We start from the raw sequence: 20,455 nt of genomic DNA, 5'->3' as shown, positions 1-20,455 counted from the left end.
CTAGCCGTACATTATGTTTTAGAATTTACTTGAACAGGAAGTACAGGGGGTGATTTGTGTGTAGCCTGTTTTGTAATATTGTCACATGGGGAAGCTCTCTCTGCTGTCTTCCTTGCAAGTCAGCAGTTTTTCCAAGGATGAGCTATAAATACGCCTAGATTCTGATAGTAACCATGGTTTCAACTACGAAAAGTATTATCTCAACTTGATTTAAGTAGAAATAACTTTAAACAAAGAAAGAAAGAAACAAAAAACTTAAGAACAACCAAACCAAACACCCCCCCCCCCCAAAAGAAAACAAACCAAACCAACCCAGGATTAAAAATAGTGAATTTCTAAAATGTATTGCTGAGCCTACTGTCCCTATTGTTTAGTCTGCTTAGTGTGCTCTGCTCAGTATGAAACACGTCGCTGAACAGGTCGGGACGCCCTGGATACATCACTCCGTAGCCAGTCACGTGAAGACCAGCACGGTTTGTTTTGGCAAGGGTCATGTATGGATTTTGTCACTATACTGACCGTAAAAGCATGCAAGCAAATGAGTGGGGGGGGGGGGGGGGGGGGGTTTGGGTGGTTTTGTTGTTGTTATTGTTTTGGTGGGTTTTTTTGGTGGGTTTTCTTTGTTTGTTTATTATTATTATTATTATTATTATTATTATTATTATTATTATTATTATTATTATTATTATTATTATTATTATTATTATTATTATTATTATCGGCATCTCATTAGCCAACACCAGCAAGTGCAAATCTTTTCTTCCCGGCGCTCGGCTCGCGCTTGTCCGTACGGTAAGGCGCTCGCTCGGCAGCCCGGGTAGGCCGCCCCGCCGCTTCCTGGGAATCGTAGTCCCGCGCTCCCCAGCGCCTGGGCGGCTTCCTCAGCGCAGCCGCTCCAGGAACTACGCGGCCCGGCACGCCCGGAGCCCTCGGCACGCCCGCAGCCGCCGCCGCGCTTCCTGTGGCCGCGGCGGGAGCGCCGCGCCGCTGGGGCCGAGCCGCAGGTACAGGAGCCGCGTCAGGCGGGACGGCGGCGGCGCCCGGGCGGGGCAGCTCGGCGGGAGCGGCCTTTGGGGGTCTCGGGGCGCGGGGCGGCTCCGGAACGCGGGGAAGCGGCGCCGCCGGATCCTCCTCCGTGTCTCCCGCCGTGCCCCCCGCCGCCCGCCCGGTTCGGGGGCGCGACCTGCGCGGCGGAGGGGCCGGCGGCAGGCACTGGCCGGCGGCAGGCACTGGCCGGCGGCAGGCACTGGCCGGCCACGCCGTGTTCGTGGGAACACAGGCAGATCGTCAGAGCGGGGGCGGAGGTAAAGGAACAGCATGGAAGCTTTTCGGGCGGTCCGTGAAGCAGGGAAATGTTTAAATCGGTTTTCACGGGCCTGAGGGAGAACCCGTTAAGTAAAAAACAAAAATCGTGTTTAAAATTTAAGTTAGCCTAAGGTGATAGTGCTTCGTTTCTGTAAGTATTTATCTGCAGTGCCCACAAATATATAAATTATACGAGCTTTATCCATCGAAGACAAATCTAGTTGAACATGCTGGTTCTTTTTGATTTTACTTAGATTTATCATTTGGCATTGACCATGTACCTGTTCATTCAGTCAGAGCTACACGAAGGCTCAGCAGAGGTTCAGTTTGTATATTCAAAAGTCTTTTTTTCCTCAAAAATTGCTGACTTATGTTGCTTATACAGTTTTAATCGCCTTTAACCAGAACAGTTGTAGGAGAGTATGGACAAGCTGAGGTGTTTATAAGGTGCCACAAGAGGCAGCATGCTGTCCCCGTTTTAAGGAGATCTTAATGTATGCTGCTCTTTTCGTGACTAGTGTAGCATCCTTCAGTCCCTTCTGACTGAGGATTCACTCTAGGAACTGAGGAACTGTGCTGTCTACAGATGTATCTACATCTTTCAGTGTAGACCGTGCTTATTTCTCATATGTGCACAACCTGCATCTTGCTTTAGTATTATGCCTTGAACTGTATTCATCCTGCTCAGAATTTAAGAGAAGACCAGATTACTCCAAGTGGCACTTTTAAAAAATAATTTATGTGTTTGAACTAAATACTTTGATTAGCAGATTCAGGTATTTAAACCATGAGTGTGAGGTGCTTTTTAGAAATAGTGACTTTTAATGCGAAATGAAGTATGAATAGCTCTCAGTGCTTCAGCTGTTGTTAGTATAGCACCGTGCTGGCACGGTGGAAGCTGTGAGAGTAGTGATCCTCTCAGCCTTTCTCCTGCTGCCCACTGCGGGAGGTTCTCTGATAAATGCCAGCTAAGCACAGTCCATGCTTATGGGATGGTTGGGATGATTGACTAACTGAACAAAGTTTTGTTCCTGCCGGAATAAACCTGTTTCCTAGCTCTCTTGCATGGCCTGGGCTATAACTCTGAATGATCTGTCTCTTAAAGTTTTGTCACACACATGTATAACTGAGCCATAAACTGCTGTTGTTAAATTCACAGTGGAAGCCAACTAATACGGTTTTGCTATCCCATGCTAACATTATTACATTACAGGCTACAGTGAGGTTTCTAAATCTACCATATCTTTGTCTTTACTCCTTCATGCTTTCTAGACTTCGAAGCCAGGTTGAGAGAACCTGAAGACAGTGAAAGCAGAAGCTCATAGGGCTGAGCCAGTGAAGATTAAAGAAGGTCCAGTCCTTTTAAGATTACCATCTAAAAGTCATGTGGAGAATAGCCCAGAGTGAGACTGGGGAAAAATAACTTGCACAGACTTAGGTGTTGCTTCACAGTTTATGGCCAGCAACAGGAAACCTGGATTATTAAATTCTGATCCACTTGTTTCCTTTTGCTGCCCTTCTGATGTAATGCTTCAGCTTGCAGAACAATAGAATGTTCTATAGGCATAGATAAAAGATTAACCTGGTTAATTCTTCTTCATTTTGATTTTCTGCTTACAGTTGTCCTTTAAACTGTACTGGCTCTGGGTCCAGCCTCCACATGTGTCATAGCTGCATCTGTTTTTAGAGTAGCCAGTTTGCTGGTCATAAACTCAATTGTTACCAACAATAGGTACTTAAAAAGTAAACTATCTTTGCAGACCCAGCTTCTAATTGACCCTAATGAGTCAAGGGAGCATCAGCTCCACAAGCCTCAAATCATGCTGTCATGCCAAACTTAGTGCGTGATATGTTTTGGAAGGATTATTTTTCTTCACGGAATACTGTAAAATCTGAGTTCTTTCTTTACATCAATACTGCAGAAGAAATCAAACTGGTGATCACTGTTGTCAGCATTTATCAGGCTGGCTCGTAAAGCACAAGTATGAACAGGTTATAAGGAAGGGATGTGCATTTGGTGTCTGCTTACTCTGTCTCACAAACCATGGCCTGTGGAAGGAAGAGATGTCTATACTGTGGTTTTATGGAAGATTCTGGCTAAAACCACTGACTATTTGGGATTTGGATTTATTTCAATTTTCAATTCAGGCATTAGGAATTAAAATTTTTATCCGCATTTTTATGGCTAGATATGAAGTGCGATTTAAATTCTTAAGAGAGATGCAAAATGCAGAACAAGTGAGGGGGAATCATGTTTGACACCTAGGTTTGTCTGTTCGTAAAATGAACACAGGGTGTTCAGTTGAGAAAGAAGAATAGGGTAATAGCATATATTAATTGGAGTGGCAGAAGATTGGGTGGATGCCTGTAGCAGTGTGTGAAATCTCCAGGGCCTGTGTTTTTGTTTCAGAATTTTTTAGCTGTTGCAGGAAGCTCACGTGCACCAGGGTAAGTTTTAACTGGAAGGGCATCAGTAGGGAGAAAGCAGAAAACCAAGAGCTGTAGAAAAATAAGAAGAGGCAGTAGAAAAGCTGTAAAGAGAGCTTGGAGAGGAACAGCATGTCACATGAAAAGAAGTAAAAATATTAGTGTGAACTCTTTGTAAGTAGTGCTTAGTAAAGGTGGGTTGAGAAAGCAATTTTGACAGTGTATAGGAGAGACAGAAAATAAAAAGAACATGACGAGCAGAAATCCACTTGCTAAGCATTACCAGAGGAGCTGAGAAGGATGAGAGCATGCTTAGCTGGGGCCAAAGAGCCAGAAACAGTATTGTGGATAAGGACTTCAGGGTAAAGAATCAAAACTGATGTTTTTTAGAAGGTTAGAGTGGCAAAAGAGAGAAAGCAGTAAGTTAAGGGTGGTAAGAGGATGCCTTGGGAAGGATCTGAAGAAGGTAGGGGAATAAAGCTTTAGGGAGTGTAACAGCAAAAATTAAGTGTAGGAGAAAGTATGCTGTCAGCAAGTGCAAATAAGTCTCTTAAGATTGTCTTGGTTATTAACACTTGCATATTGTATCCTCTCAAAGAGCTAAGCAGTCATTTCTTTAAACTCAAAATCATGCCTTTAAACTTAGTAACTGTTCAAATCTCTTGAGGATGTTGAAACTATGAGGAATCTATCAGCACTGCAAGATGAAATGGCTTCTGTGGCACTGTCCCCTCCCTTGCACAGGCATGCGAGCATACAGATTGCAACCCCCAAACTCAACACTGATGTGGGTTTAAAGCAAAAGAAAGAATGGCTAATTTTCATCTGTGTCAGTCCTTCTTGTCCAGTTCAGTATGAGATCGCATAAATACCATTGAGCTGTCAAAGCAGGACTTGAACTTTCAGTACAATTTTCATAACCTGGGTCCTTTACTGATCCCCTCCCCTTGAGAGCAGAGAGCTATTACCTCTGTCTGTCTTCTAAAAAGCACTTCCTTGGCAGGTTGAGCCAGTCTTAATGCTTCTGCAGTTCCTGCCACATTGTCCATCAGTGTTTCTCCATGCATCCTTCAGCAGTTTTTTCAAACCAGGAGAGAGAGGTGGTTGAAAACCAGTAACTTTCATTTTTCATTCTCCCCTTCTGAGTCTTTGTTTTGTTTTGATTTTTTTGCCAGGGATATTATCAGGATAAGCTAATGGAAGAGGATTGACGATATGCATCTAGGAAGGGATAGAACTGTGTCTGCTTAACTTGGGTTGGTGTGATTTCTGAGATTGGGCTTTTACGGTGTATTTCTGTGAGGATGCAGAAGGATCATACACCTTATTTTTCCTTCTTCCATTGCCATTCCAGTTTCAAACAACCAGCACTACCCTTCCTTGTCTTGTACCAGCTCTGGTTGTCATCTGTCTTTCCATCAGCCTAACATTTTAAAGCATTCTGAAATGATGGAAGAACAGATACTTCTACCATTGTTTTTTGAAAGTGTCCTGGCTTCTGACATTTTTGCTTGAAGAGGTCCTGCCTGAGGAATTATTTAGGAGATAGCAGAAATGAAAGCTGTTAAGCCATTGTGTTTGTTCAGCTGCACACAAGACCACAGAAAGTTCCATGTGAGGCCTGTAATTCAATCTGGAGTAGAAATCCATTAGTTTAAAAGTGATCTGCTCCCCACTCTTTTGACAGGAGTGGTTTAAATGCATACAATAGTTGCTATTAATGCATTATTAAACCATTTATTACCTTTTATTCAAAAGACCTTGACACAGTAGACTGCAATAATCTGATCTTTATTATGGGAAATGTACTCGAACTGGAATAAACTGCATATGTGTCTGCTGCAAAGTTTGAAGTAATTTAGTGAAACCGTAGGCTCTTATAACTGATAGATTGTTCTCAGCAGTACCATTACACATTAGAAATACAGCTCCTTTAGAAATTTATATTTAATTCATACTGTCTTGTTGTGGTGCTAAAAGTGATTAAGGGCTGGATAGAGTGTTTTAATAAAATACTGTCCCCACTGTACATGCCTCATGATGTCTGCATTATGAAATGAGAATTCTCAAGTGGCATGTTGAAGTTATTTACTGGTGCTTTTCAGCCTAGGAGCTTGTGAAACTGTGGGACTCCACCAGTGTTAAATTCATAGCAGGGACATAGTTTTGCTTAACTCAGTGCACTCATTACTTTTTTTCCTTTTTTTCAGCCTAGAGTAACTGACAGAATCTAAAAGGAGACATATTCATCAAACATGGAAGAGGATACCAAACCTATCTTGGTTCCTGTGGGAGGTGATGAAAGCAATTATGGAATCATGAATATACAGTTTGATCCAGAAGACTATAAGTGCAAAAGGTATGACGAAAAATGAACCTACAGAATTACTGTGAGGCAAAGAGTTGTTTAATCTTTGCTTTTGAAAACAGAATCCTACAAAGACAGAAGATTAAAATTTGGAAGCCAGGATCTCTGTGCAAACAGTTCCTACTTTGTCACTCACTATATGGTAGTAGTTCATTTCCAAGCACTGGGTGAACAGATGTTCTTACTATGTTTTGTTTATAAGGATAAGGTTTTTCTATTGCCATAATTTCAGAGAGAATTCTCCATTAAGAACTCATCATGAGGCTTTGAAAGTGCTCTTCAAACATGGAACAGCATGTGTGTGTATAGTGGAGTATGATTATTTTTATTTGGAACAACTAACTGAAATGTTGAGACTATGGAAGCAAGTTTGCCTGATATTGCTGTTAGTATGTGTAGATGGTGCTGTATGCATTCTGCAGGTGATGCTGGAAAAATACATTATTTGCTAGTGCTAAGTGAGCTGAGTGACCTTTACTGCCTTTTAAGAATAATAGGGTAATGCTTTCTGAGAGTGAGCAAATGTGAAAAATTTGTCAGTCCAGCCTTATTAATATGCCTTCAAAAATAGCACCTCTAGCTAAGTTGTTATTTTACATGTTTTCTTTAGAGTTTAACAAAGGGGTTTGGAATGAGAGACTTCCTCTCCTGCAGTTAAGATTTTTTGTGGGCTGGTTGTGGAACCAAAACTGACGTCAGAGTGGGACCTGCCCTCTTAATACTAGCTGAAGCCATCAGCTTTCCATTTTTAGGTGAAGGAATAGCACTGTAGCACCTTTTGGACCAATTTATGGTTAATTTTTTCCCATTTGCATCCATCATATTTCAGGGAAGCTGTTTTCCTGAAAGAACCGAAGATGGCACTGTTGCATACAAAATCCTGTTGTCAGCGGCCGCTTCAGCAAAAAAAAGAGTTCTTGAGGATAGTGCTTTGCTGCTATCAGCCTCCAGCTTTGGAAAGCTGTGAGAGCCTATGTTCATCCTCTTCCCTGCAAGTAAAGGAAGGAGGAGAAGGGTCTAAGTGAATCCAGGGGAACAAAGGGAGCACAGGTCTAGAAGCATACAGAATTGTGTTTATAAAGGCTAGGAAATGGTAGAATACTTGCAGGTGGCAAAGGCAGGTGAATGAATGTAAATGAAATCTTTCTCTTTTTGTGGAGTATCTGATCCCTTCCTCTCATAAGAGGACTGCTAATTTGTAGATGAGATTTTTGGTAGCAAATCATACATAAATTGTTTTGGAGGAAGTATGTGTTCTGTTTGAGGAGCAGTGGGTTTCAGATGTTGAGGTAATGCAGTAGCAATAAGAGAGGTTTTTTGAAACACCTAAATGCTAAGACTCACTTTTCTGAGTGAGGTCAGGTATTGTTTACATATTGTGTGGTTGTTTTTTTTCCCTGGGATTTCTCAAGTCTGGAGACTCAACTTCATAAAAGGTCATAGCCTGTGGCATTTGGTTCCCTTACTAGAAGCAGAAATGTGTACTTGGATTGTGTGCCCACATTCACGGCCTCCAGTTCTGCAGATCTGCCTAAACGTCCTTATTGCTCCTCTCTTGAATTCCTTCTCCCGATTTCCACGACCTAGCCTTTTTGCCTTCCAGGTATGCAGAGGCAGAATGATGAAGGGCAGGAGGCCTGAGGTATCAGAAAGGCCTGGAAATAATAGAGGGGTCAAACAAGCTTGAACTTCACTTCTGTACTAGAACAGGCAGCCTCCACACTTTAAAAGAAGAAATAAGGAAGAAGAGGCCATTGGAGTCTGTGTCAGGCGTGGTCAGAGCAAGTGGACAGTTTGAAGGGCTTCTTCATTAAACCTTCAGGGAATAGTGGCTCCTGGGAAGGAGAATTGTTAGGCATTAAAGTATCCAGTAGTGAAAGCGCAGTAGTACCATGCAGCATGTTTTTGCTCTTACTTCGTTCCTGTTTTTTAACTTGTTATTCAGAAACTAGATCCCAAGTGAATGCTTGGTAGCTTTGCTTTGGTTGAGATAGCTCTTTAAGTGTTGTATGTGATTTGTAGTAATTACTGTTTGTCTGTCTCAGTGCTGTTCAATGCTTTTGTTTGAGTTGTTTGACATTTGAGGAATTTGCATAGTTACCTGGTTTTCTTAACAGCTTGGAGGATTTGGGATTTTTGAAAGGAATGCTTTTCAGTGTTTACGTAAGAACAATAAGCTAATTGTTTTTTAGAGTTGTAAATTACTTTGTGTAGTATTGTTTTGCTAATTTGAGGGAAATATAAAGCCACTTCTAATATTTTTAAAGAGAATGTTATTGCTCTTCTATCTTCACCGTATTCAGTGTGTTTTTCCCATTTTGTAGCTCCCTTTAAAAACTAGAATATCATGCCTGTATTGGCTTATTGGTGGTTATTGTATGGAAAAGAGGGCGTTTCTTGTTTTCTTCAAACTGCTTTTTAAATCTATTCATTGTCAACAGATACTACAGTTGTCAGTCAGGAATACTTGAACCTTCAAAGAAGCAATTGATGTTTTGTGCTGGTTCTTTTGCATATGAAAAAACTTGACAATGCCTCCTGCTAAGGAGGGATCAAGCCTTCTGCCTTTTTTCCTGTTCTTTTTGAAGTCCCACAGGTTCTCAGAATGTAGGAGGCATCAGTAAGTGAAATTAAACAGCTGTAAATCAAACGGTGTCTCTAGATGGCAGTCAGAAAAGCCTTTTAAAATGCAAAAGTGGTTGATTCCCTTTATTTTCAAAGTTCTTTTAACTTAGGAGAATCTCGGCAATCTGTGCACATCTATCCTTTCTTCATTCATTATGCCTTTACCATTCCGCACCAACGTGATCATTTTACACCATTGCTTGCTTTCCCTATTTTTCTCTGTTTTTCTATTTTGCCAACATTTTTGTGAATTCCTAGTATTGCTTCTTATTGATTGGAAAGAATTGTGACCTTAATTAAAAACCTTCATATTTCTCAGTAAGTGTGAGTAAAATAGCTTTTGTCTTTTATAAGGAAGAGGAATAGTGATTGAACTGTGGTGTGGCAAAGCTTATGATTCCTAATTTATTAAAATGTGCAAGCATATTAAAACGTTTCAAAAGGTTATTTTAGTTCTGCATCCAACATTTTAAGAAACTTGTGTGATCATGCTGTAATTACTACAATGGTGATATAAATGCAGAAAAATTTAGGTAAAGTGTATTGTGAAGAGAATGAAGATCTTACAAAATAACTGTAAGCACACTGTTTAATGCTTCAGTAGATTCAGACAGCTTAGAAAGTAAAAACCAAGTCACTTGTGGAATTCTTTTATACAGATTTCTTTAAGAGAAGCTCACAGATATCTGTAATCATAGAGGATCCTGACTTGGAACAGGCCCACATGGATCCTCATATCCAACTCCTCGCCTTTCACAGGACAGCCCCAAGAACTGGATCATGTACCAGAGACTGTTGTCCAAATGCTTCTTGAACTCTGACATCTTGGTACCATGGCCAGTTCACTAGAGAGCCTGTTCCAATGCCTGGTTATCCTATCCTGTGGCTGCCAATTATGAAATAGCTACCTATTCTTATTACTTCTTCTCCTTTCCTTAATTTCCAATACAATGAATCAGTTTTACTCCTTAGTTTGTCTTGTGCCATTTGCAGCATTCCTGTAATAATTTGGTAACTCAGTAAGGCAATAAAGCTGTCGGAATTTCGTAGCTTTATTTCTCTGTAACAATCCTATCGCATCCCTAAAAAGTAAATTAATGATGTGGGGTGTCAAAGAAATCTCTGCAGTAAGCTAAAGTGGCTCCTTGTGGTCTGTTTGGAGAAAAGAAGTTGTAAAGTAGCCTGTAAAGAAGGTTTTTCATATAAAAATTAAAAGCTTGTCTAAAGTCGTTAATACTGTCATGTGGAGCTAAAAAACATAATGGTACAAAAAACCTCTAATATACTGTAATAGCTGAACACTTACCATGTTTTTGATCAGATCTCAAGAACCAGTTGTTTGATGTTTAAAAATACTTCAGCAAAGGTGTTTGAAAAGCAGTATTATTTAATCTGAAAGTTCTTGAGGTATATATTAGTCTTACTCATTCATGAGTAAGACTAAAAGATGTAGTACATTGCTGATAGTTACGTAAGATGAATGTTAGCACCCTTATACAAAATTTTATATAGTTGACTAGTGTTCTTGTTATGCTGTTCCCTCTAACCCTCCAAATCCAACACTTGAACTTTGCTTATCACAAGGGAACAACGTTAATCGTGAGCATCTCTTTTCATTTTCTTTGCTTGCAGAATTACTACTGAAGTTAAAAATGTGAGGAAGTTTTGACAGAAGCACTCTTCTTTCTTTTCCTGGACCAGCTCTAGGAAATTATTATTAACTGTCCCTTTGTGTGAGGAAGAGAAGATTATTGTAGCCGTAGGTTTTCTGGGAATGGTTTCTGAAAAATACACCTGCCAGGTGTAATGTATGGAAGATGTGGACCTCCTGCATGAAGTCGTGCAAGTTGTCCATTTTCATGGTCCTGTGGAAAACAGCTCTGTTTTACTGGTGTGTTTACCCTGGTAAAAGAGCACTGTTTTTCTGGCTAGCTGCTGAAAAAGTAATTGTAATTATGTCTTTCAGTGTGTATGAAATTCAGGGGCTGTTATAGTTTATCTCAGTGCATGGAAATTGTCTGCATTGTTTCACATCATAATCACAGTCATGTAATCTCTCCCCTTCCCTCAGATCACATTGTCCAACATTCTTTTCATAACCATTTTGCCACGTGAGAGATGGGATATAATTGCCTGTATAAATCAGACTTTTTTATAGAATGTGTTGTAGCTGCTAATACTTTTATGTGCTTGCTAATACTTGCTAGTGCTTGCCTGCTACACATAAGGTCCCTAAATAGAGTTTTTCAAAATATATCCCAAATTATATCCTACCTGCTTTGGGCTTTGAAAATCTCAATCTTTGAGAACTTCTTTGAGTCCCTGAAAGAGCTTCTCAAACTCCCATTTGAGTATGGCTTACAACCCATCTTTCAGATGGGTGTTGCTGGGAGCAATACCTTGACCTTGATCCTGAACAGGATGCTACCTTCTCCTAGTGGAGATCAGGATAGGTAAGTAGCAGGCCTGCCAGCCTGCTCACACAGCTTCTAAATCAGATTGATGTTTCCAAAGAAATCTGCAAATAGCATAAAATTGGTTGGTGGTCAGTATGTTTTAGCAGTCACTTATTCAGCAGTGCTAGTGGTTCAGTGGTACCCTGGAAGAAATCAAATTAAGTGCTGCTTTGCATAATTTTCATTCTCCACAGATGTGTAGTAGCAGGGATCCAGAGGGGAAATAGCCCAAGTACTGGCAACAATAAACACTCCTCTAGTCAGGAAGCAGAAGCAATAGGTACTTACAATTTCATAGGGAATGTTTAATTTTATTTTCTTTTCCTCACCCATAGATTAGATTCTGGATCATACCCTTTTGTTTTGTGCTAGACCATAAATTGTTTGTTTAATCCAGATTCTGTTCATAATACTGAAGAAGATGAAATGTCTTTCTTAAAACAATTTCTTACCTACAGATAGGTTTTTACTACACATAATTTATTTTTTTATATTTGTTTGGTCATTGTCAACACTGCTTTCCCCACAAAATAGGATGTTGTATGCATGTTTTCTGTTACTTTAATTTTAAAATCATCCTTGGATTTCACCTGCATTGCTTTAGAAAATAATCTCTGACTGTTTTACACTCTGGAAGAATTTTCTTTGACATCCATACTAGCAATTGTTGAACAGCATTTTGAAAGAAATCTTTGTCACAAGTCTGCCTACTCACTTTTAACCAAAATATGTACTTAGTCTCACTGTAACCTTTCCACAGTTGCAGTGGAAGTTCATGGGGATGTACTAATAATATTAAATGGAGATGAAGAAAGAGAGGAAGGTCTTCACACTATGCAGTTGCTGTATAATTAGCAAAACACATCAGTGTTCTAGATATAGTGCATGTCAGCAATCCAAAAAGAAAACAGCAGAGAGCTGACTGGAGGTGGGGCAGCGTTTATACAAGTTTGTACAAGTTACTTTTCCTGTTTTCATGACTACAGTCTTTATTTTACAGGTCTTCTAATGAAATTTTTTTTTAGCTGTGTCCAATGATTTGCTCAACCTAATAAATTTTAAGCTAAAATGAGTAAAGTCCTTTGGAACTGAAAGTCCATGAGTATTTTTGTATATTACCTACATGTGAGTGAGTTAGCCCCATGTGCCTGTGTTTTAGTAGTAAAGCTATTGCTTAAAATTTATTTCTGTTAAATTGAGATATCTTTCTAAATTGTTTATAAGAACACCACAAAAGCGCACACATAAAAGACATATTTCCCCCATTAAGTCATAATCCTAGGAAGAAGAGTCAATTGAGAATGTTTTTAAAATTTTAAAGCGTTCATTTTCATTTCAGTAAGTAGGTGACAACTTAGCAAATCTAAGCCTTTTTTTCCATGGTGAAGGAATATGTAAGAATTAATTAGTTTAGATAAAAGAAAGAATGAATTTGTGGAGATGGAAGTTTGTATTCTCTATTTTCCCCTTTTGTGAGTCAGATTTTCTTACTTTCATAGATACTCCCACCTACTTTGTCCCCTTAAGCACACAGGAATAGGAACCTATCTTCCTCTCTTACAAAGACAGAGCAAAGAACTTCAGAACTGTATTTCTTATCCTCCTTACAGATAACATGTGGTGTCATAGTAAAAATGCGTAAATGATTAATTGGGAAAAATAATGGGAATTTTTGTATGGATGTTATTGGGAGCTGGGGTTGGAGGGGTTGCCTGAGTTCCTTTGTAGTCTGAAACATAAATGCATATTGAAAAACAGTAAATTCAAATAGATTTTGCTCATATTACAGAATAAATGGTGTGGCTTTATTGCTGACCTAGTTTCTGTTGTTAGTAGTTGGAAGCTTGTTGTGATCTCTGCTTTTATGGGTTTATGAGTGATTCCTGGAACAGGAAGATCAGAAAGTTGTTGTGGTAGTTTTAGAAATTAAATTACTGCTGAAAGAAAAAAAAAAAAAGCTGATGTATTAAGGCTTAGAGGACAGCAATGTCCTCTGTCTTATTTGGGAAATTAGCCTCTCAATGCTAGGAGTCAATGTTGTTTTGAAGCAAGAGCATAATATGGAAGTAAATTATACTTGAGTTTGAAAAAAAAATCTCAGCAGTATCATGATTCGGACACATTTGTCTGGTAGTGCTCCTTGCATGAAGGCATCTGGTGGTGTAACTTTAGGAGCAGCTTTCATTGTGCTTGCTCTGTACCTCTGTTTATGCATAGAAAATGAGGGGCATGTGGTGTTCCTGTTTTCTCTTTCAGCAGCCATGACCGTGCCTGTAGTCTAACTCAGGTGGAGTAGAGGAAAGGGAGACATAGTCCATTTCCCTGCTGCCTTGACTTAAAAATATATATGACCACATGGACTTATTTGAGCTTGGTTCCTTCCCCACACAGTTCCATGGAGTGTTTTCAGCTAGATTAGTAGTTCCTAATCTTTTCATATGTGGTCGTGACTGCCACTGCTCATTCCTCTTTCTCTGCTTTCTGCTTCTGCATTCTCATGCTTTCTGTTTCTACCTCTGTTCCTCATCACTAGTTCTCGCAACACCAGTTATAAGCACTAATAAGCTTCCCCAAGCTCATTAACATGTATTTCTGTGTGTGATTCTTTGCGGAAAACTAACAGCTGGATATTAGGTCTGATGTTAAGTTGCTCCACAGAATCTGGGCTGGAGGCCAGTTTAATATGGATATAAATTCACAGTTCTTTCACAGATAGGAGCTTCCCTCGATGGCATTGATGGATATTTTTTCATTTGCCTTGTGTCAGTGAATGGCAAAACCATCCTGAGTATTGCTGAGTTGCTCTCCGAGTTGTATCTTGTGTTCCATGGTTTTAAGGGTTTTCCTTTCTTCCCTTTTTTCTCCCTCCTTTAGACCATTTCACGTGGAGCCCACAAACATAGTCAGTGTGAATGATGACATGCAAAGAGTCACTGATGAAGCTTCAGCAATGAATAAGCGGATTCATTACTATAGCAGGCTCACATCCCCTGCAGACAGGGCATTGGTAAGGCAAAGACAGGGCCTCATTAAGTGGGTGGCCTCTGGCATGTTTGGTCTTACACAGCCTGAATTTATATAAGAAATAAAGGTTGGGGGAGAATTGTTCTGCAGCTTGCTTTGAATCAAGTATGTGGTAGCTGAGTGCCTTCAAAAGGTTTTGTTTTATCACAAGCTGTTATTTACTTCTTGTGCAATGCCTTCACCGTTAAAAGAAAATATACAAATAGCATTAATTTTATAATAGTGATCCAGGCTGCCCGGATTTCTCCCACTTATAAGATTAAAGCAGTGGCCAATTGCAGTAACTGAACTGTTAAACTAGCATGATCTGTTCACAGTGTATTTAGTGTTCATAGTGCACACATTTTGCAGAAGAAAAATGCATTTTTCTAGCTGTCTAGCTAGAAATTCTATCAACTGTTTGTTGGGCTTTTCCCCAGGAAGAGAATTAGCATAATACAAACTTTTCTTTCTTTCTTTTTTTTTTTTTTTTTTAATTGTAATTTCATGTGACTTACAGTAGTTGACTTGCTGTCAATTGCTGGGACAATTAGTTACATTGATGTTACTAATAAGTCTTGTTTTTTATCCATTTGTTAGATTGCTCCTGACCATGTTCTCCCAGCTCCTGATGAAATCTACGTGTACAGTCCATTAGGAACTGCTTTTAAAGTTGACAGTTGCACAGATGGCTATGGTAAAAACTCCAGTCTAGTGACAATGTATGTTAAACACCTTGCCATATAACAGCCACAAAATGCATGATTATTGAATGTTCTGTGTTAACAACGTAACTGTTGTTAACCAAGACGACAATGTGAAGTAAGAATGGTTCTTAAAATATTCACTGGATTTTTTCTTCCTAGATTTATGATATGGAATACCATGATGGGTACATCCATATTAAGTATCCCGTGGGGAATAAAACAGGTAAACTATGATAAATGTACCCATATGAAAATGGTTTTGGCTACATGGCTTACTCTTCTTTTTTTGTAAAATATTCACAAATAAAATGAACCATATTTCTCCCTCTTAACAGGCAGGCTTCAGTTCTGGAATTATTCTGATCTTACTGATGGGCATTTTGACTCTTTATTGCTGTTACAGAGTTGTGAAATCACGGCAAATGATACGTAAGAAATCCAAAGCTTCATCATGCAAATACTTTAAGTGTGAAATACCAATATGTATTAGATTCTGTTTGTATGTGTCTTTTACTGTATGTTAGACCTGACCTGCAAATAAAAGATGTCCTTTGAATATCTCTATTTTTGTAGTCTGTGTCTAAGCTCTGTGTGCTAAATGTCTGTCTTCTCTTACTAGATACTCCTTCAGTTTCTTGGGACCTAGGTATTATAGCCAAACAGTCTCTTCACAAGCAGGGTTTCAGATGTTCACTCACAAAGTTTTTGGGGACTTTGGGAGTTAAAAGCATCTTTTCTCCGTAAACACTGTCCAGTTCTCTACACTCTGATCAACTTGAACAGTAGAGCAGCATGGGCTGTAGCTGTATCCCTTTGTGTTGTGTGCCTGTATTACTCTAATATTTGTGTCTATTCTGTGTTGAAAGCCCTCTAAGTACTATCAGCAGCTGAAGCAGTCACTGATAGCGGCTCTAATTAGAATGTACTTTTATTGTTCAAAACTCACCTTGGGGCTCTTCTTTAGTTGGTGCTTTTGTGCATAAACTAACATCTCACTTGCTCAAATAAAGGCCATTAAGACCTTTGTCACTTTGTGACTGAACTCATTTCAGGGCAGAGGAGTAGGAATAGTTAAAGAATAGTTTATGGTCTGGTCTACTTTGCCATAACTTCTGCAAAAGGCTTTAGCTGCAAATGTATGGTGACATTTTTGCCGTACCTTCTTTCAGGGCTTCTGAAAGTATTCAAAAGTTGTAGTATGGCCACAATAAAAGTGTCTACTTTAGGCTTCTTTATTCGAACACTTAATGAGTGCTATATTTTAAAGTTACTGGCAGTTTTCTTAGTCCGTGAAAGCACTGTGAATGTGTGTCAGAGTATTCTTAAAAAAGACACATTTTGTCCTGAATAGTTCTACTGACTCTAAAGTAACATTTGTTTAGATATATTTTTGGTTTTTGTGTCTTCTTCAGCTTTAACAGATACCTCAAACTGGGAATTCCCAGATGTTTGCAAGTATTACTTTGGATCCTTTGGTCAATGGTCAAGCCTCTTATTTTCTATGGTATCACTTGTTGGAGCCATGGTTGTTTATTGGGTACTTATGTCCAACTTTCTGTTCAACACAGGGAAATTTATATACAGTAAGTGTACATTTTTGTTTAAGTTTTACAGCAATCCTTTCTAAAGATCAAGACTGCCTTGTACTGAAAAAGGATTGTCCATTTTACGTAATCTTGACTGTCCTGCTACATTGCATGAAAAATCAATTGAGAATAAGTAACTGTGTGTGGTGTTATTGGCAAAGTCCTCTGTGTTGCCAAAGCCACTTTTTCAATTTCTTTCTCAAAGTGTAGTTTTTCTGGTATAGTTTAAACAATCTAAACCTGGCTGCTTGTTTCCACCCTATTTTCACTTCCCCTTTGTTTGCATGGGTGTATCTATTTGAACAGCTGTATGACAGGCTAGACTGCTGAAATTATTCAGGATAATGAAAAAAAACACAGTTTCATTATAGATTTCAACAAACACACTTAAAATATTGCTATATAGGAAGTTTTTGCAAGCATCCATGAGGAAGCAATGAACACTACTGCAGTAAAAATTATTCTTAGTGTGGCATTGCTACAAAATAAAACACATTGGCTTTTTATACCCTGGTACATGCACAAGCGCACAAGCATTTGTGCGTGTAATCAGTGTAGAGTTGTGGGAATTGGTGATAGAATTGAGAACTTTGAAAATCTGACTTATAGCATTGAGTAGGTTGACTAAGATTTAAAATACTCTGTTTTGAAGGTTATCTCTGAGGCAAATAACAGCACAGACAGTTAAGCCTGTCACACAGTGTTTAATTAGAATTCCCACCATCCCTATAGGACATACTTTACTATATTGCTTAATGACTGATGAATTTTATAGCTGACCTAATTTATATGTTGCTACAGATGTTTCATTTTAGACTTTGGGGTTTTTTTAAAAAGTTTAACACTTTAATATTAAATTATTCTAAATTAAATAATGCCAGTTCTAATAAATGGCATCATTATTATAAATGGCATAAATAAAATTTAAAATGGTGAAAAGATCTTATTTTCTGGGAGAAAAATCCTGCTTTTCCATGGGACTGGCATGTTACTTTATCCCTTACTTATATTTGTTTGGAGTTCTTATTTGAGTTGTTTGGTCTCGGATAACAATTACTGGCTTCTTGTCCTAACGTTCATACTTAATTACTAGGTAATAAAATGCATAATAGGATGTAGGTTTGACACAGTGGCGTCTTCTAGCTGCGTGTTTCTAAGTATTCTAAGCAGCAATTCAGTAAATAAGTATTCAGCAGCAGCTTATATTATATTTAATTCTAATGCATTCCAATGACTTCTTAAAACATCTGCACATACAATTTAGGTGGGGAAAAATGTATTTTCTGCAGGAAGATGGTCTAGAAATCTGTAGTACACAAAGAATGCAAGAATTGTTAGCTGAGTGCAATATCATGTCTTTAACATGGTATTGTATGATCTTGTTCAATTTCTGTTTTATGGGAAAAACAAAATCCACAAATGAAATTGCTAGTCTTAGACTGCTTTTTAAATACAGAAGAAACAGAAGTTGACATCTATAACAAATTTGAAAGTGCTTTAATTCTGTAAGAGCTATTAATTTTAATGGCTTCTCACCAGGTACTTTAATTAAGAACACAAAATTATGATTTTAGTTTAATTTTCTGATTTTTGTATACTCTGAACTAGTAAAAGTATGTATGAGAAACTTATTTGTGATTCAGGGTGTCATAAATCGAAATAAAGAAAGAGGAAACAGTTTTCTTGCCACAAGACCTTTTCCTTTCTTTATGAGAAACAAGCTGCTGTTAATTGCATTTAAAAAATCTGAAGCCAGCTGCCCCAGTTGATTTTTTGTGAATAACATGTCCACGTGCAACAGAAACAAAATTTAACCAGTGACACATTAATTCGGTTTCCAAGCTGATGGAGCATTTTCTGTGTGTATATATACACATAATACATAAATATAATGAAATTGCTATCCAATGCCTTTATAAGGGTGAGGTTGCAGACACTTGGAAATAACTGGTGTGGTATACCAGTAAAGTAGCACAGGAGTGTACTGGAAATAAAACACTACTAGAGATGCTTGTACGACAGTGAGGCTTTAACCTTTTTCCAGGATTTTCCATGGAAGCATGGAAAAAGCATCCCACAGAGCCTCTTCTGAAAAAGAAAATATTAGAAAATTATTAAGAGAAGCTTTTTCTGTATAATACTGTCTGGACTAGGGGTATGTTAGCATGCCCTTTTTTCCTTTTTTTCTGTCCCAAAAGAGGCTGGATTTAAGATGCGTCTCCTCACTGGCATATTGTTCAACACTACTGAGTAGCTGGGAGAAGTGGAGGTGTGGTTTTGGAACAGGAATCCTGGGAGTGGGAAGTCTTTGGAAATTTATAAATGGACAGGGCTTCTGAAAAGAAAGTAATAGAGTGTAGGGCTACTTTAAAACACTTCTACAGTAGTTAGAAAGCTTTCATTTGGGTCGGGGGGAGTGAAAGCTGCTGTGTTGTTCCTCTGATATAATTTTCCAAAATATTTTCTTGCTTAATTTCAGTCAAGTCAACAGATGAAAGCCTAATAGCAGGTATGGGACATTGATAGTGAGATTTTCTTCTTTGCAGACTTTGTTCATGACATTAATGTAACAGATATTGTTCCTGGCACCAATGGAAGTAACAAAGGTAAGAAGCACTTACAGTACTGTGTTACCAGTTTTGGGTGGGGCTTTAAAAACAGATCATCATGTTTCAATGCCTAACCACATGCCAGTTATAAAGTGTGTATCATAAGTTGTAATTGTGTGTTTCTTAAAAAATTGTACATTTCTATCTGGGATTTGTACTTCCACAAATAACCACACACTTGGAGATTTGAATAACTGGGGAAGTAAAAAATAAGTTTAAAAAGTGGAGGTGAGAGTAAGTATTAAAGAGCCAGTTACAAGTTTCTGTACGCCCAGATACATCCTCCTTAAAAGCTTTTCTGTTAACTTTTTAACAGTAGTTGCACAATGAGGAATTGCCTTAAGGAATTTTAACTTTCACACCCTAAATTTGAGGCGCCTTAGTTCTGTTTACTGTTTAAAATCTTAACTTGGCAACTTTACTACTCAAAAGTTGTGCAGCAAGATTATTTTTAAAAAGCTTATGTAAGAACAGTTTTTTTGATGCTGAGTGCAAAAAAAGAAACAAGTGTCAGGCTACTTGCACCTCTGCTTGTGCTTTTTGGAAAGTGTGACATTTGTACAATTAAGGGAAGAAACTGCAGTCAAGTACAAACATAGATCTGTTCCAAGTTCTTAAGTAGGCAAAATAATGTAGAATGAAGGCAGGAGCAAAGCAAGGCAGGCGTTGTCAACCCCTGAATCTCTTCTGCCTCTGTCATAGTGACTGAATCCGTACTGCATTCTTAGGAAGCAGAAAGCTTTCTCTATCCTGAGTGCATGAGGAATGGGGAAACATATCACTGCCAGCTGGGCAGCTGTGTGTAACACTAGTTGCAGCTGTGTTTCTGGAGAACAGATGTTGGATTCAGGCAAAGGAGTTGAGAAATAATTCTGAAAACCAGTTGATTTGTGTTTGAGCTAGTGTTGAATCCCGCTCTTCTAACAGTCCTTACCAGCTAGGCACCAATTTGTGCTCTATCCTGCTTCTGCTGTTCTCTCCCATGCTCATGCAGCAGGGGGTATAACTTAGAGGCAAAGTAGACAATATTCCACACTATCCTCCACCAACTAGAAGATTTAAAGCAGCTGCTACACAAAATTAAGGGCTGTCAGATGTTCAAGTGACTCTTGACAGGACATTCAGGGCTACCAAGGAGATCAGTAAGAACAAAAGCATTTTTCAAGGTTTGTGAAACAATCCTCTTTTAAGGAAGAAATGTGTCAGAATGCTTTTTATGCCTTTGCCTTTTTGACTGAACAGAATGGAGAATAGTGGCTATCAGCTATTGTGGGATGCCAAGATTTTAAATAAGACATTATAAGAACAGTAAATTTTCTGTTTTAACACAGATCTTCATAGGTATGTGTTCTTCAGAGGGTCTTTTTGG

General features: G+C 38.7%; 1 protein-coding gene across 4 annotated transcripts in view; it reads left to right on the top strand.

Annotated features, from left to right (window-relative positions):
- Positions 1 to 863: 863 nt before the first annotated feature.
- Positions 864 to 20,455, top strand: part of SLC38A9 (solute carrier family 38 member 9) — a 45,070-nt gene continuing 25,478 nt past the window's right edge. The window contains exons 1-8 of one of the 4 annotated variants that reach the window (XM_038124407.1): positions 864 to 1,004; positions 5,943 to 6,091; positions 14,056 to 14,188; positions 14,785 to 14,906; positions 15,051 to 15,114; positions 15,227 to 15,320; positions 16,304 to 16,474; positions 19,024 to 19,083. In XM_038124407.1, the coding sequence (XP_037980335.1) occupies positions 5,988 to 6,091; positions 14,056 to 14,188; positions 14,785 to 14,906; positions 15,051 to 15,114; positions 15,227 to 15,320; positions 16,304 to 16,474; positions 19,024 to 19,083 (748 nt within the window). In that variant the 5' untranslated portion in view covers positions 864 to 1,004; positions 5,943 to 5,987. The other 3 variants (XM_038124406.1, XM_038124408.1, XM_038124410.1) reach the window with 3 other exon arrangements.

This window comes from Motacilla alba, chromosome Z (genome assembly GCF_015832195.1).
Source record: "Motacilla alba alba isolate MOTALB_02 chromosome Z, Motacilla_alba_V1.0_pri, whole genome shotgun sequence".
In the NCBI taxonomy this organism is placed as follows: domain Eukaryota; kingdom Metazoa; phylum Chordata; class Aves; order Passeriformes; family Motacillidae; genus Motacilla; species Motacilla alba.
The sequence above is the reverse complement of the archived record's forward strand: the minus strand, read 5'-3'. Positions and strand labels throughout refer to the sequence as shown.